This window comes from Mya arenaria, chromosome 3 (genome assembly GCF_026914265.1).
Source record: "Mya arenaria isolate MELC-2E11 chromosome 3, ASM2691426v1".
Taxonomy (NCBI): domain Eukaryota; kingdom Metazoa; phylum Mollusca; class Bivalvia; order Myida; family Myidae; genus Mya; species Mya arenaria.
Genome location: NC_069124.1, coordinates 57,690,589 through 57,706,728, shown reverse-complemented (window position 1 = coordinate 57,706,728; position 16,140 = coordinate 57,690,589). Strand labels below are relative to the sequence as shown.

Below are 16,140 nucleotides of genomic sequence, written 5' to 3'. Positions count from 1 at the left end.
CTGTTTCGTGCAGTGCCTTAAAGTACGACCATTACCAAACGATTAAGACTGGGTTATGCCCGATAGAGTTTCTTAAGTAGAGCCTAGCAACAGAAAGGACGTACATGTCACTACTCATATATATTTAAACAATCAAAGTTATTAGAGATAGAAGTTAAGAAGCTAAGACTGGATTTCTAATCAGGTAAATATCCACAAACGCCAAGATGCATAAAAAGCTTTGATGACTAGAAATGTGTTCGATACACAATGCCAAAGAATGCAATTGTAAACACAAATTAAAACCCCGCCACCTTTTATATGTTTCCTTTCGATGAGCATTTATAGTGCATTTATATGCCGAACAATTTCCCATGGGGAAAATTTCATTTTGAGTGCATACGAGTGTCAAAGTTCTTCTCAATAGCCAAACTTGAAAACAAAATAGTAAATCAGACAAAACATGGTATTTCAAACATTTTAGACCTTTCAAATATTAGAAACAGGCTGCCAAGAAATTTTAACATGAAGTTTGATAGAATAAATAAAGTGGTATTTATAATGAATTTCCTATTTGCCAATTATTAACTATAGAACCCTGCAAAAAGTGAGATATTCCCGCGGCAAATCAATCGTTGCGTTTATGGCATAAACTACCAACAATGTCATATTTACCCCAGCTTCAGACTTTGGGCAAATTTGCCCCGGAGGATAAATTTACCAGTTTTACAGTTGTATTATACACTCAGCACATACAGCGTGTGAAAAGAGGTAAATACATTTAATACAAATTGCATTTGTAATATAGAACAAATTTGGTATTCAACCAGGCTGTAAGGTATCTTAATACAGCTAACAAAATCTAACAACGTACAAATTGGAATCAGTGAGACCTTAAGGGTTTGGATACAAACATATGATTGACGTAAGATTAAGTCCATGCCAGGTGGGGTTTGCAGTGTTTCACATATTGTCATGACAATTTTTACCCCAAAGGTACTTTTGTTTATGTACATACAGTTGCCCTCAAGTGTATTATTCGTCACTGAAACGCGATTTTAGTTATATATAAGGGGCCCGTCTTGAATAAAGGATTTCAGTCATTAATTGAAAAAAAAAACACTAACCTATTTGTTTCCTGTTCCCATTAGTGTTTTTCAACCTAGTTCTTGCCTAAATTCACTGCGTACATATATATTGTAAAAAATAAAGGGAAAATAACACTTCGACACAATGATAATTTAATTTTACCACTAAGATATTGTCTGTATTAGCTCCTATCAGGCCATTTAGTGATTATACGCTCTAATATTGTAAAATTTAGTTAAAATAACACTTTGACACAATGATAATTTAATTTAACCACTAAGATATTCTCTGTATAAGCTCCTATCAGACCATTTAGTGATAACATCTTTTTTTTTAAATATTCTGATTGATTTGATGTTTAATCAATTACCTTTATTTTAATGTTTTCTCAAATGGAAACCACGTTATGCGGTTCTTTCAGATCAAAATGTATTGGTATTCAAACGCGTGTCAGCATGTGATTTCATCTATTTATGTCCATTAAAGCTGTAAAAAAGGGCTGTAAGATCAATATTGATGTCAAATACGTTTTGAACGACACGGTATCACGTGTAGTGCTAATTGCAAAATACTTTCGACTTCTGAAATATGTAATATGATGTCAATTTAACACTTATAATGGGAAGTTGGAGTTTTGTATGTTTCAGAATCCTTGGTATTTATGGATGTTATATATTGCATAGGTAGTATATATGTCATGGAGTGGAGTCATGTTTTATATTTTATAGATATATTGAAAGGTATACTTCTACAATAAAAGGCAATGATCAAAATTGACATATTTTTTGAGACTGTAGAGCAGTCTGGGGTGGTATTTAATATGCAACCTAAGTCAATCGTATGGACATACATCATTCACTCCATTCACTGTACCTGGTATATGTCCGTTATTTATTTCACGCAATCCGATTAGCTACATCGTTGTTATATCCAATTAAGACCAGTTTTGGATACCACACCAGAAGGTATTGATTATTTGTTTTAATTTTCAGTCATACATATAAATGATACACTGTTTAATAAATATATGTTTAACTTGAATTCTTTAATTAGCTTGCATGATTCGAATGTCAAAGTTCTGGGGATCGAAATAAAAAGCCTAAAAAACTTTTGGCTCGTTTAAGAGCTGCAACATTAATCATGTCCATGGAATTGGAAAAGGTTTTCATTCTATACAATAAATATCTGTAGCGTTCACACATTGTTATCAATAACTTGGTTTGGTGCTATGATCGATCTTCCCAAGCAAAGAACTCCCCTGTGTTTGGCTCCTCTTTCTGTCTTTCTTCCGTCGGCGAACATTGATGTTATTTGTACAACAATCCATTAGCGTGTTAGCTTACTAAAAATTTTCATTATAACCCGTCTGAAAGCATAAAATTTTAAGTCAATTGCTTCCAAGAAAGGGGTGTATTTCTAATAAAATTGACATCGTAATATATTTTTCATTAAGAGTTATTGCTGTTTTATTTGCACAAATCATAAATCCGGTAGTCATGTTGAACCATTGACGGAATCGTGATCGCTGTCTGATATGATTCCATAAACAGAATTGCAAAGAGTAGTCTCCATTACCGGAGGTTAATGCAATATGTCAGAACTAAATGTTACAATGCTAGGACACCAATGTTTCAGGCAACAATAGCTTATGAGCTCTGTTTTAATATTTAATGTTGTCATGGCATTTTTAAATGTTACGGTGCGTTGTTAATAAGAACACTTAGTATCTGGTGTCATCCTGCTTGTCTTTGTTCTTATATTAAAGAGTAACAGCACTTATATAAAACAATTCAGTGCAAATAAGCTATCTTTTATGCCTTTTTCTTACATATAACTTGTCAGTGTTGAAGTTGGTGGTCTTTAAAAAGAAAACGTTATGTCGTTGATTCTTGCCAAAACAAACAAACACAAAAAACTAACGTTTGTTAGTTGTACGATTGTTGTTGCTTTATAACGTGTCTTCAATCACGTTAGTGAAGAAAGAATCAGTCGTTTTGGATATTTATTTCTTTTGATGGAAATTGGCGAAGGTCTGCTTCCCTATCTAAGGCCAAATTGGTTTATCGAAAAATTTGACATAGAATAATAAATCAAGATTTGTAACCTTTTACACGAAACGTCGTTAGATGTGACTGCTGATCGTTTTGAGTTTCTGGCTGTTTGTCTGATAGTTATACAATTCATAATAAGTTTTTGCTACTGGGCTTTTACTGTAAATTGAATTACGCTTAATGCAGACAACAAACACAATTCAGAACAATTGTGTATCAGTGTTCTCGGGATAATAGATGATGAATCTAATGAATTGAAAAATAAAGTATGGAAAAAGTTGAGCTTATTTAAGAAGCGATTTTGCTCTGCTGGGTTCTATAATAGCACTATTTGCAAGTCTCAAATGTTCAAATCGATTTCAGGTTGCATTTTAGTGCCGCGAAAGATGTTCAAATAAAGACTTCTGAGAGAGAACAAGATGATGAAATATTGAACGTAAATCAGGAAATAGAGATAACAAAGCTATAATTCCATTTATTCCATTTGCCGGTTTATTTACAGAGCACTCCAAATTCCGAGTGTTTGCTGTGCCTTATCAAAGAATTGTTCTGGAAAATCAAATTCTAATGATGCAGTTTGTGAATAATGTTGTCAGGAAAGCCAAACAAAACGAAACAATTAAACCTTTCCAAACACATTTTCAGCACGTTGATTAAACGCTTAAACCATGGCCTAATAGCTACACTCAGACAGCTTTAATAGACTATATTAAAACCTGTTAATCAGAATTGCTATTCTTTTGTTAACGTGTGCTTGTGTTGTATTTATTTTTATCAAAATAAACAGCATGGCTTTCAAAGCATAGAGGTTTGACGTCTACAATTACAAATCGGAATAAATTGAACTACTCGGACAATCTTAGTAGGAACAATCTATAGACTTCTATCTGTATTTTGGCAGACTCGACAACCCGCCATATAGGATAATAAGACTTGGTCCACCGAACGAAGGTACTTCGACAAACCATCATGCCTGGGCGATAGGGTTAAGACGTTTGGTTACGAACTCCATTTCATTTTGCCTTGTTTGAAAAAGTTAAGCCTATTTTTGAAGTTAATCATATTGACTTATAATGGATGCCACAGAACGACGTCTACTTGACGAGTGGGCTCTTGGTGTACTTATGAAGGCGAGTGAAGCTGGTGAAATCCCTTGTTGGCGGGTGCGTTGTAGGCGAGTATGGTTTGTGCACTTTTGTAGGCGAGTGCACTCCTAGTGCACTGTTGTGCGAGTGCTGTCTTGTAGGCGAGTAAGGCTAGTCTTCACTTAGTGCACTGTTGTAGGCGAGTGCTCTCTTATAGGCGAGTAAGGCTTATCTACGCTTAGTGCATTGTTGTAGGTAAGCAATGCGAGTGTTCACTTAGTGCAATGTTGTAGGCGAGTGCCCTCTTGTAGGCGAGTAAGGCTAATTTACGCTTAGTGCATTGTTGTAGTCGAGTGCTCTCTTGTAGGCGAGTAAGGCTATACTACGCTTAATGCACTGTTTTAGGCGAGTTATGCGAGTGTACACTTAGTGCACTGTTGTAGGCGAGTGCCATCTTGTATGCGAGTAGGGCAAATGTACGCTTAATGCTCATTTATAGGCGAGTAAGGCAAATGTACGCTTAGTGTACTGTTGTAGGTGAGTAAGGCAAATGTACGCTTAGTGCACATTTGTAGGCGAGTAGAGCAAATGCACGCTTAGTGCACATTTGTAGGTGAGTAAGGCAAATGTACGCTTAGTGCACATTTGTAGGCGAGTAGAGCAAATGCACGCTTAGTGCATTGTTGTAGGCGCTTGAGACGAAATGCATTCTTGTGAGCCTTTTATTTGACTCACATCTACGGTTGGTCAAGGTCGTGGAAGCAAGATAAAGGAGACTGGTCAGCTCCGATTTCAATTTCTCAAATGAGTCGGACAATTTCTCGTCCCAGACAAAATTTGCATTTTTCCTGGCCAATTTAATGAATGGTTTAGCTAGCTATGTGTAGTTCTTGTAAAATCTTTGGACGACTGAAGTTTTCCATCCCTTGTATGTATTATTGGGAACATATCGCTCTGATACCTTAAACATTTTTTTCGCCTAGCTTAATACCATTAATGCTAAATGTAAAACCAAGGCAATGTGTCAAAACGGTGTCTGCCTGTCAAGAGTTCACTAACAGTCCACTTGCCAGAAAGAGTGATATACTGTGATATACGACTTGCCGAATGGGCAAGGCCCGAGTGCGAGTTTAAATAAGCTTACACGCCCACCCTGAATAAAGGGGGTTGCACTTGAGTTGGACTGTGTTGTTGAACAATGCCACATGCACAGCTGACCACCCAGTTGTGATTCTTCTAAAAAACATAGTTATTGCTGCCCGTCATTGACTTCTAAACTTATGGTATATTATATGTAGTACATGTATGCCATAGTATGTTAGCTCCAACTTATAAGAACCATATATAAAATATATATATAGTCCAATCTACTGCACTAATATACGCAATGACATATAATATACGCCAATTCCTTATTTTGAAATATCTGAATTAGGATACAGCAAACAGTATGCTTATCTGTAATCAAGCCCGTCTGAATATATATTGACGTTTCTCAGACAACCCTGCTGAATGCAAAACTTGGGAATATTTAATTCCAAAGATTACCATAGAACTCAAGCTCTTTTACCCTGGAATTATGATTCTATTATTCTTAATACGAATTTTGCCAATAATAGACAATTTATTACGTGGGCCTGCTTGTATCATATACGACGCCATTTTATTGCCAGAAATCAACGTTAGTTGTCATTCATGTCTATAGGTCAGATCAATATTTTTAAAAGACCGAAATTAATGCCTTCGCCATAAAAGAGTTTGACAAATGAAGCGAATTTTTATCCGTTCATTTATTCGGTTACTCAAATGATGAATATATGAAAGAGTTTAAAATATTAAAAAAACAAATATTTTGTTTCGGTTGTTATGGTGTGATATAAATGGTCCAATATAAACAAATGCTCGTCTCGCAAGCCCGTTTCTTACTTTTCTAAAGTTGTTCGTACTGTATTTAAATGTTGAAACCAATCTTCCATATATTTATTAACCTAATGGGGCCGTTTCATCTAGAATCGTAGAAGCCGTGTGATTTTCATCAGTAGTTCTCTGTCTCTCATTTCAAGCAGTAGTTCACTGGCTTTATGCATAACGATGTCATCGTTTCCCGGTTGTATTCATATCTCTGTCCGTCATCTTCAACAGTAGTTCCCCGATTGGAAGCGCATTTATGTCCTTCATCCTCAGCAGTAGTTCCCTGGTGGTATGCATCTACATGTCCCTCATCGTCAGAAGTAGTTCCTGGTTGTATTCGCATTTCTGTCCCTCATATTTAACAGTAGTTTCCTCGAGTTATGCGTATCTCCAGTGTGTGTATACCACGTGAAAAATTACGTCATATATGCTACGTCGCATTTGTTTTATTACCGAAATTTGATAAGGTCATTAGATACATCAAACACTTCGACAAACCTGTTTCCAAAATAATATTTGACAGTGCTCCGTCAGACGGCCGTATTGTGAAAAGGTTTGTTGAAGTGTTTTAAGAAACTAAACGCTCAATCAAACTCTGGTAAAAGACCGAAGGCAGGGCTCCGTAAGCGGCGTAGACTGTGCTATGTTTCATTTAAAATGGTGAAGAAATAGTAAAGTTATCTTTGTTTAAAGACTTTTTTCAAATCAAAATATTGCCTTCCGACGTAGCATTTATGACGCGATTTATCACGTGGTATACACACACTGATCTCTGTCCCAGCAGCTTGTTCTGACGCGCAGGCGGACAACACGTTACCGTGCCTTTGACCAATTTGGAAAACTTGAAATTTGCTTCTGCACTTCATTTTGATCCGCATAATGAGGCGGGCTCACAGAGGGCAATAAACAGAACATGGTTCCCAATAGGTGGGAATTTGACTGACTTTATGATACTTGACGGGGTTATACATTCCAATGGTTATACACCTTTGTTAGATCTACAGCAGGGATGTTAACGAACATTTCTGGGTGGAATGTAAAACATCAACATTTGTTTTGATAAATTCCCGGGTTGGTATTCCCTCCCACCTTTAAGGCAAAACATTCAAAGCTGCATACATATCATACCCAAAAATGAGAATCAGCATTGCTGGGGCAAATACTACATCACTTAAAACGGAAAATGTCTTCCCAGGCGGCTTTGTCTTGCGTTCCCCATGACCAAACTGTGTGTGCATACAGATGGCACTAACCAAATCAAGTAAGCTAGCTGATCTCTCTTTTGTCTCGGAAATAACGAGAGAAATAAACAAACTTATTTTCGAAGAGACAATCAAAATGAACACAGCAGCTTGATTTATTACACCAGCTACAATCTATTTTACTTGTTCTAATTTCTGAGATTCGATTTACGTTGTTTTTGGCACATAGGGAATCATTGGAATTTGTGAATGATGTTCACTAAATGTGTAGACCAACACTCTAGTCTTGGTCTATCTATTTGTCAAAGAATTGTAATTCGATATTTCTTTTCAATTACATGGTAGACAGATTGTGTTTCCTCTCACTTCTATAATTAAATATATGGACAAGAATCAATGGAAATTTGTAGAACATCATATCAATTTGATCGTAAAACGGTGACTCACAAAATCAATGTTAATACGCTATTATTTAGGTTTGAACAGGAACAACACATCCCAAACAATCATTTTTGTAAACAAAAACATATGCGAGAGAATGGTCCTGTGTTGCGGGGAATCCTCGACCGGAAACAGGGGGTTATGCGAGAGTGTGGTCCTGTGTTGCACGGATCCCTGGGCCGGACACAGGGGGGGGGGGGTATGCGAGAGTGTTGTTCTGTGTTGCACGGATCCCTGAGCCGGAAACAGGGGGTTATGCGAGAGTGTGGCCCTGTGTTGCAGGGAACCCTGAACCGGAAACAGGAAATTATGCGAGAGTGTGGCCCTGTGTTGCAGGGATCCCTGACCGGAAACAGGAGGTTGTGCGAGAGTGTGGCCCTGTGCTGCACGGATCCCTGAACCGGAATCAGGAGGTTATGCGAGAGTGTGGCCCTGTGTTGCAGGGATCCCTGAGCCGGAATCTGGGGGTATGCGAGAATGTGGTCCTGTGTTGCAGAGAACCCTGAGCCGGACACAGGGGGTTATGTGAGAGTATGGTCCTGTGTTGCAGGGAACCCTGAGGAGGACACAAAGAGTTATGCGAGATTATGGTCCTTTATTGCAGGGAACCCTGGACTGTATACCGTAGGCTTAACAAGGGTATTGTCCTTTGCTATGGGGAAACCCTGAGTCGAATACCGAAGGCTATGCACAGGTATTGTCTTTTGTTAGGGTGGCAACCCTGAGCCGGATTCAGAAGGTTATGAACGGGTATTGTCCTGTGCTGTTTTAAAACCCTGAGACGGATCCTGAAGGTTATGCAAGGGTATGTTTCTGTATTGTGTGGAAAACCTAATCGAATACATAAGATAGTGCTAGAGGATGTTTCTGTGATATGGGGAAACCCTTAGCCGTATATAGACCGTGACAAAGAGTATGGTCATGTGTTTCGGGAGAGGGGTATTGTTCTGTGAGGAAACCCTGAGCCGGACATTGACTGTGACAAGAGTATGATCCCGTGTTGTGGGGAAACCCCGAGCCGGATATAGACTATGGCCCCCTGCTGTAAGGAAACCCTGAGCCGGATATAGACTATGGTCTCGTGTTGTGGGGAAACCCTGAGCCGGATATAGACTGTGACAAGAGTATGGTCCCGTGTTGTGGGGTACCCTAATCGGACACATTAGGTAGTGCAAGAGTACTTGCCTGAAACATGAGGATTACAACATGTTTAAATACAGAAAGCTATGCAAGAGTATGGCCCTGAGCTGTTGGGGAACCATGGGGATAACAACCTGGACGGATACAGAACGCAATGCAAGAGTATGGCCCTGAGCTGTTGGAGGAGGGGGCATGGGGATAACAAGTTGTCAGGATACAAAGTGGTATGCGAGAGTATGACCCTGAGCTGTTGGAGGAGGGGGCATGGGGATAACAAGTTATCAGGATACAAAGTGGTATGCGAGAGTATGGCCCTGAGCTGTTGGAGGAGGGGGCATGAGGATAACAAGTTATCAGGATACAAAGTGGTATGCGAGAGTATGGCCCTGAGCTGTTGGAAGAGGGGGCATGGGGATAACAAGTTATCAGGATACAAAGTGGTATGCGAGAGTATGGCCCTGAGCTGTTGGAGGAGGGGGCATGAGGATAACAAGTTATCAGGATACAAATTGGTATGCGAGAGTATGGCCCTGAGCTGTTGGAGGAGGGGGCATGAGGATAACAAGTTATCAGGATACAAATTGGTATGCGAGAGTATGGCCCTGAGCTGTTGGAGGAGGGAGCATGAGGATAACAAGTTATCAGGATACAAAGTGGTATGCGAGAGTATGGCCCTGAGCTGTTGGAGGAGGGGGCATGAGGATAACAAGTTATCAGGATACAAAGTGGTATGCGAGAGTATGGCCCTGAGCTGTTGGAGGAGGGGGCATGAGGATAACAAGTTGTCAGGATACAAAGTGGTATGCGAGAGTATGGCCCTGAGCTGTTGGAGGAGGGGGCATGGGGATAACAAGTTATCAGGATACAAAGTGGTATGCGAGAGTATGGCCCTGAGCTGTTGGAGGAGGGGGCATGAGGATAACAAGTTGTCAGGATACAAAGTGGTATGCGAGAGTATGGCCCTGAGCTGTTGGAGGAGGGGGCATGGGGATAACAAGTTATCAGGATACAAAGTGGTATGCGAGAGTATGGCCCTGAGCTGTTGGAGGATGGGGCATGAGGATAACAAGTTGTCAGGATACAAAGTGGTATGCGAGAGTATGGTCCTGAGCTGTTGGAGGAGGGGGCATGAGGATAACAAGTTGTCAGGATACAAAGTGGTATGCGAGAGTATGGCCCTGAGCTGTTGGAGGAGGGGGCATGAGGATAACAAGTTATCAGGATACAAAGTGGTATGCGAGAGTATGGCCCTGAGCTGTTGGAAGAGGGGGCATGGGGATAACAAGTTATCAGGATACAAAGTGGTATGCGAGAGTATGGTCCTGAGCTGTTGGAGGAGGGGGCATGAGGATAACAAGTTATCAGGATACAAATTGGTATGCGAGAGTATGGCCCTGAGCTGTTGGAGGAGGGGGCATGAGGATAACAAGTTATCAGGATACAAATTGGTATGCGAGAGTATGGCCCTGAGCTGTTGGAGGAGGGAGCATGAGGATAACAAGTTATCAGGATACAAAGTGGTATGCGAGAGTATGGCCCTGAGCTGTTGGAGGAGGGGGCATGAGGATAACAAGTTATCAGGATACAAAGTGGTATGCGAGAGTATGGCCCTGAGCTGTTGGAGGAGGGGGCATGAGGATAACAAGTTGTCAGGATACAAAGTGGTATGCGAGAGTATGGCCCTGAGCTGTTGGAGGAGGGGGCATGGGGATAACAAGTTATCAGGATACAAAGTGGTATGCGAGAGTATGGCCCTGAGCTGTTGGAGGAGGGGGCATGAGGATAACAAGTTGTCAGGATACAAAGTGGTATGCGAGAGTATGGCCCTGAGCTGTTGGAGGAGGGGGCATGGGGATAACAAGTTATCAGGATACAAAGTGGTATGCGAGAGTATGGCCCTGAGCTGTTGGAGGAGGGGGCATGAGGATAACAAGTTGTCAGGATACAAAGTGGTATGCGAGAGTATGGTCCTGAGCTGTTGGAGGAGGGGGCATGAGGATAACAAGTTGTCAGGATACAAAGTGGTATGCGAGAGTATGGTCCTGAGCTGTTGGAGGAGGGGGCATGAGGATAACAAGTTATCAGTATACAAAGAGTGCGAGAGTATGGCCCTATACTGGGGGGTAACGCTGAACCTGATACATATGGCTTTGCTAGAGTATGGCCTGTGCTGTTGAGGAACACTGAACATTACAACTTGTCATGATACGGAAGGTTATGTGTCATGTTCGGTTGGGAAACCATGAGTAAAACAACGTGTTCGCCATGAACACATACGAAGGAACTGGTGCTGTTTTTAAGATTAAATATAGTAGATGATAGGTTTTAAAGCACACATACCAAATAGTGATATCGTCACAACACCACAACAAAACTTACAAGACTCATACATGACGGCTTATAAAATATAAATCAATTAAATTAAGTGACTATTCTGTCTAGTGTAAAAAAAATGTCAAAGTTAGTTAATTATTATTTCCACAGGAAATGCTGGTAATGCATATATTCTATGTGCAATAAAATAAACATTTACGTGTTTCAGTTTTGAGTCTCCTATTCAGACTAAAGCCGTCTTTGAATATGGGCCCTTATCGGCATTTCAAACACAACTGCCAACATTTTCTGTTGATTTATTTGGTACTGTTAATATAATTCATAGAAATATATTTTCATAAGCTTTGATTTTGCAGACATACATTTGGAAGCCTTTCTAAAATCAAAATGTAGCAAAGCGTAACGGTTTGCAAATTTAAGACATTGCATTGCAATTGACCTCTCAACCAAATCAAACCAAACAATGGGTAGTTATTTTTTATTCTGGGGTCAACTATTAAAATATTCAACAAATATGTCGCATTAGGTTTGTAGTCACTGTGCAAACTAAAAAATGAAATAAAAAGTTAACATAAACGGCTTTTACTATTCCGTCCCAGCCACAACGTCAACTCTTTTCAAATTAAACGGGTAATATTCTTCCGATACTGTTTCATAGACGTTTAATGTCACACTCCTTAAATGCATGAAACATCAATAATGAAAAAGGAAAAATAAGCAGGATGAGAGTATCGAGTTCAGATTATACCAGTAAAACATTTGAAAGACGCAACCCTTGAGAAAATAAATGCAGCGCAGTTTGATAGTGAGACGTCTTTGTTCCAAAATAATATTTCAGAAAATACGTCATCTACTAGTATTTCCTGTTTTCTAATTATACGATTAATGACGCCACTGACGTGAAAAGCTATGTAAACTAATATGTTACTATTTTCATCTTTGTAAAATATAAGATGTGGGCGAAAGTTTGAGATCATTACAGCTACGCTACTTAATTACACTTGCTTGGTTTCTTAAATATATAACATTAACATTAACGTATGTTCTTAGACGGTGATGAACAGTGACAAATAGCATTAGTCAGATGAAAGTTCAAGGCCAAAACCAGTGACAGCAGTCGTGCATATGACCTTTATTGCGGCACCATGACTCTTGAACTCTTTAGATAGTTGTTGCTAGACTAGTTACAACAAAGACTATTCCTTATATTTATCATAACAATAATATCCATCAATATTTGTTTAAAGAATGTTTCTGGCGTCATTAATTAAAAACGTTATCGTTTCAAATGAAAAGTAAGACATCATGCCGTAATTTAAAACAAACAGAACCCTTAACAAACTGGTGACACAAAAGTATTCCAGTTGAATTGCCTTATTAGAGAAGTATTGATATAATTACTTTATCTAATTTTTAATATAAAGACACTTGACAGTGCTTACAGACTTGTAATATGTGCGGTGCGATTATGCAGATTTTTTTGTATCAAGAATTTACAATACGATTAAATGTAAAGATTTAAAAGATATAAAATGATGAAACTAATGGAACAAAATTTCTGAAAGGTAAACTCGCGAATAAGAGTAGTCTGAGTGTCAAGATACAATAGAAACAATAAAGAAGTACTTACATATGTCATGTGTTGCATGTATGATGTGCTTTGACGATACCATAGCGCCTTTCAACTCAGTTGTAGCCATGAACTCGTCGGTAGCTCCCTCCGAATTTCTCTAAAACCACGTGGAACCAGAACTGCCGCCATTCATATTAAGCTTTTGTGTCCATAGAATGTTGCACTCGGAATTTCATTCAGAACTAACCAAGAAGGCGTCATAGATATTATCGAGTTTCAAGTCATGTATCCCTATTGTCTTAGATAATAACAAATTCTATATTTGTCCTGACAGATTTATGCTTGTCACAGAAAATAGATTTATCAATTGTTTAATTTCCGTTTCTAAACATTATTCCGTCTCTATCCCGCCAAATCAATGTCCACGCTTCAGTACAATGCATCTTTTACCACGCTTTGATTTTTCTCTAAATTTCCAAAAGTTCTTTTCTAGAATGTAAAAAATAAGCAGCAAATCTACCCATTGTTAGTTTTCGTTGTATTGTTTCAATTTATATTGCCATAGCAATAAAACAAGCATAGCATGTGAGTTGTCCAGACGAACCGCATTGAAGTGATTAGAAAACATGTTTTGTTCCCATGTTAATATTCAATTAATCATAATGAAAACGTTCCATGTAAATAACAATTTGCTGTATTAAGCACTCGATGTTTCCTCATCCATCTCATATAATATTTAGAGTTTCTCTATATTTGTATAAAACACTGCTCTATCTACCAGAAACCCCGTTATGCCATCCTGTGGGATAATTCAACAGATGATACTGTAAATCTCGATTCCGTTAATGTCGAGTCCTATGCGTTCCATCCAATTCAGTCTCCAGCAGACGACATCAATTTTCTTTTATGGAAGCACTGAAAGGAAACACGTGACCCGTGACGTCACGAATTGTCACTGAACGATAGTATAATGGAAGATCATTAAGACAACAATTAATTGGATGAATGATAAACTAAACAAACCAGGGTGTTTCTCTTCCAGGCACTTTAAATATGACGACATTGATTTTATGGCTTATCTAGAAACTGTTATGGATTTTTGTAACTTTCAAGCCATTGGGAATTGGCGATGTGGAAACAAAACGTGATTAAATGTAAACCAGGCACGCAAGTTAGAGCTGTTATCATAGTAACAAAACTTATCGTGATTTTCCGTTGCGGCTAGGTTCGACCATTCACAGACTTTACGGTTGTTTCATCTATTAAATTCACTGTGCTGAACAGATCAATAGCGTTTTTGATGTATAACATCGTTATCTAATTTCGGTTATTGGAATTTGGATTGAATATCATGAGAGAAGTTGACTGACGACCACAGTATAAAGAGTAATTCTACACCAACCATTCGCGTTCATAAAATGGCGTCTACAATTGCCATAAATGTTCTGCAGATTAATGCCTTATCTCCAAAAATCCATAATTTGCGTCATTGGATACGGTTTGCGACGGCTTCGTTTATGGAGTTTTGCGAAAATATATTCAGCCTTAAATCAGCTAATGTAACCAAATACTGCCCGACGTGCAGAAACTGGGAGATGAAACTGGCAATGTGATTCATTTTTCGCGCTCCAAGACGCAGTTGCGCATTCACAAATATTCATGAGTCATTTGCCCACAATAAAACATTCAAAAATAGATTCTTATAATAAATCATACTGAAAAAAAACGACATTATTTAAAACCTTAATATCTAAGCAGCCATTTTATCGGAATAATACGTCCTGTTATAATACCAGGTATGGTAAATGTCCCGGTTAAGTATTTTCCCTGACAAGGTCATACCATTTATTTATGCGTATGGATTGGTGTTCGATTTGCTTGCGCAGTTTTGTAAGGTTTTTGGTATTTTAGCTAATGGACGCGCACTTAAGTCTTAAGATGGTGTAACTTAATATAAATTGTAGGTACTGTTAAAGTCTTAATTGTTTGGTTGTTAAAATTGTCTTTCTTGTCACGATCCTATGCACAATTTTTTGTTGTAAAACAAGGCATTTGTAGGTTTTTCTATGGAACTGTCGATTATTTTTTTAAATTATGGTGCTTGCATATTTACCAATCAATGTATTCGCTTTTATAAAAAAAAACTTTTGCCCAAACTTAACAGGTATGATTCTTATGTGGCCAATTTATATTCGACATTATTAATCAACTATTACGTATTTGACGAGATACAGCCACAACTGCGGTATCAACACCAGACAATTGAAGACAATATATGCCAGAATTCGCTTAATATCGACCAAACTCGGCCAATATCAACAAAACTCGCCTAATATGAGTTTCCTCCGTTCTGATTGGCTACAAAACTCGCCTAATATAGGATTTGAGAAATGGGCCATTTTCATTGGCTGTCGAAACTCGCCTAATATGAAAAATATGCTGGAAATTGCTTTTTAAAGGCAGCCATTTTGTTTTCCGTTTACCGACTTTAAAAAAAAATGTGCTTCGTATAACTTTATTTGGAAACATGAACCTATTGATTGATTGAACCACTTTGTACGGTTTGATATAACAGTTGTATTTAACCCGTTGGTGGATTTTACGACTATTATGATTTTGTACGCCGACAAAATGGACGACGAAGGTAAAACATTTGACGTTTTGGCAAACGATTTACAAAATAAGACGAAAAGACGTGCTTTCTTACAATGTACAGTGCTTTATTCATAAGTATGTGCAATGTCACTGTAAGGATGCATGTCAAAACCAGCAAAGTCAAGTCTAGAAAAGCAGACACCATGAATGAATTTAAGGGATAAATGCGGCTTCAATGTGAACTAAAGGTAAGTTATAAGACTGTTTTTAACCAAAACGGTAATAGTGAATTAATAAAATACTTATTAATTAGGTGATTTCATATTGGCCCAGTTATTTGTCCTCGGTCAGCTGTATTTGCCTTCGCCCTTTCGGGCTCAGGCAAATACAGCTAACCTCGGACAAATAACTAGGCCAATATGAAATCACCTAATTAATAACATTATAATATATTTCGACACCTTTTTTACTTATTTTTAAGGGTGTGTTTAAATCCTTCTGTTGTGTAACTTTCGCATCAGTAGAAATGTCACTGTAAGGATGCATGTCAAAACCAGCAAAGTCAAGTCTAGAAAAGCAGACACCATGAATGAATTTAAGGGATAAATGCGGCTTCAATGTGAACTAAAGGTAAGTTATAAGACTGTTTTTAACCAAAACGGTAATAGTTAATTAATAAAATACTTATTAATTAGGTGATTTCATATTGGCCCAGTTATTTGTCCTCGGTCAGCTGTATT

General features: G+C 38.4%; 1 protein-coding gene across 1 annotated transcript; it reads left to right on the top strand.

The window, feature by feature from the left end:
* The first annotated feature begins 4,192 nt into the window (after positions 1 to 4,192).
* LOC128226147 (uncharacterized) lies at positions 4,193 to 11,075 on the top strand. Its single transcript, XM_052936043.1, has 3 exons — positions 4,193 to 4,262; positions 8,095 to 8,225; positions 8,979 to 11,075. The coding sequence occupies exons 1-3, from the start codon at positions 4,193 to 4,195 to the stop codon at positions 11,073 to 11,075; spliced, it is 2,298 nt and encodes a 765-aa protein (XP_052792003.1).
* The last annotated feature ends 5,065 nt before the right edge of the window (positions 11,076 to 16,140 follow it).

Excerpts from the sequence above, each read along its gene's own strand:
- LOC128226147 (XM_052936043.1), top strand. The coding sequence starts at position 4,193 with ATGGATGCCACAGAACGACGTCTACTTGACGAGTGGGCTCTTGGTGTA. Across the intron at positions 4,263-8,094 it reads TATGAAGGCGAGTGAAGCTG|GGATCCCTGACCGGAAACAG; the intron begins GTGAAATCCCTT and ends CCTGTGTTGCAG. Across the intron at positions 8,226-8,978 it reads CCCTGAGCCGGAATCTGGGG|AAAGCTATGCAAGAGTATGG; the intron begins GTATGCGAGAAT and ends GTTTAAATACAG.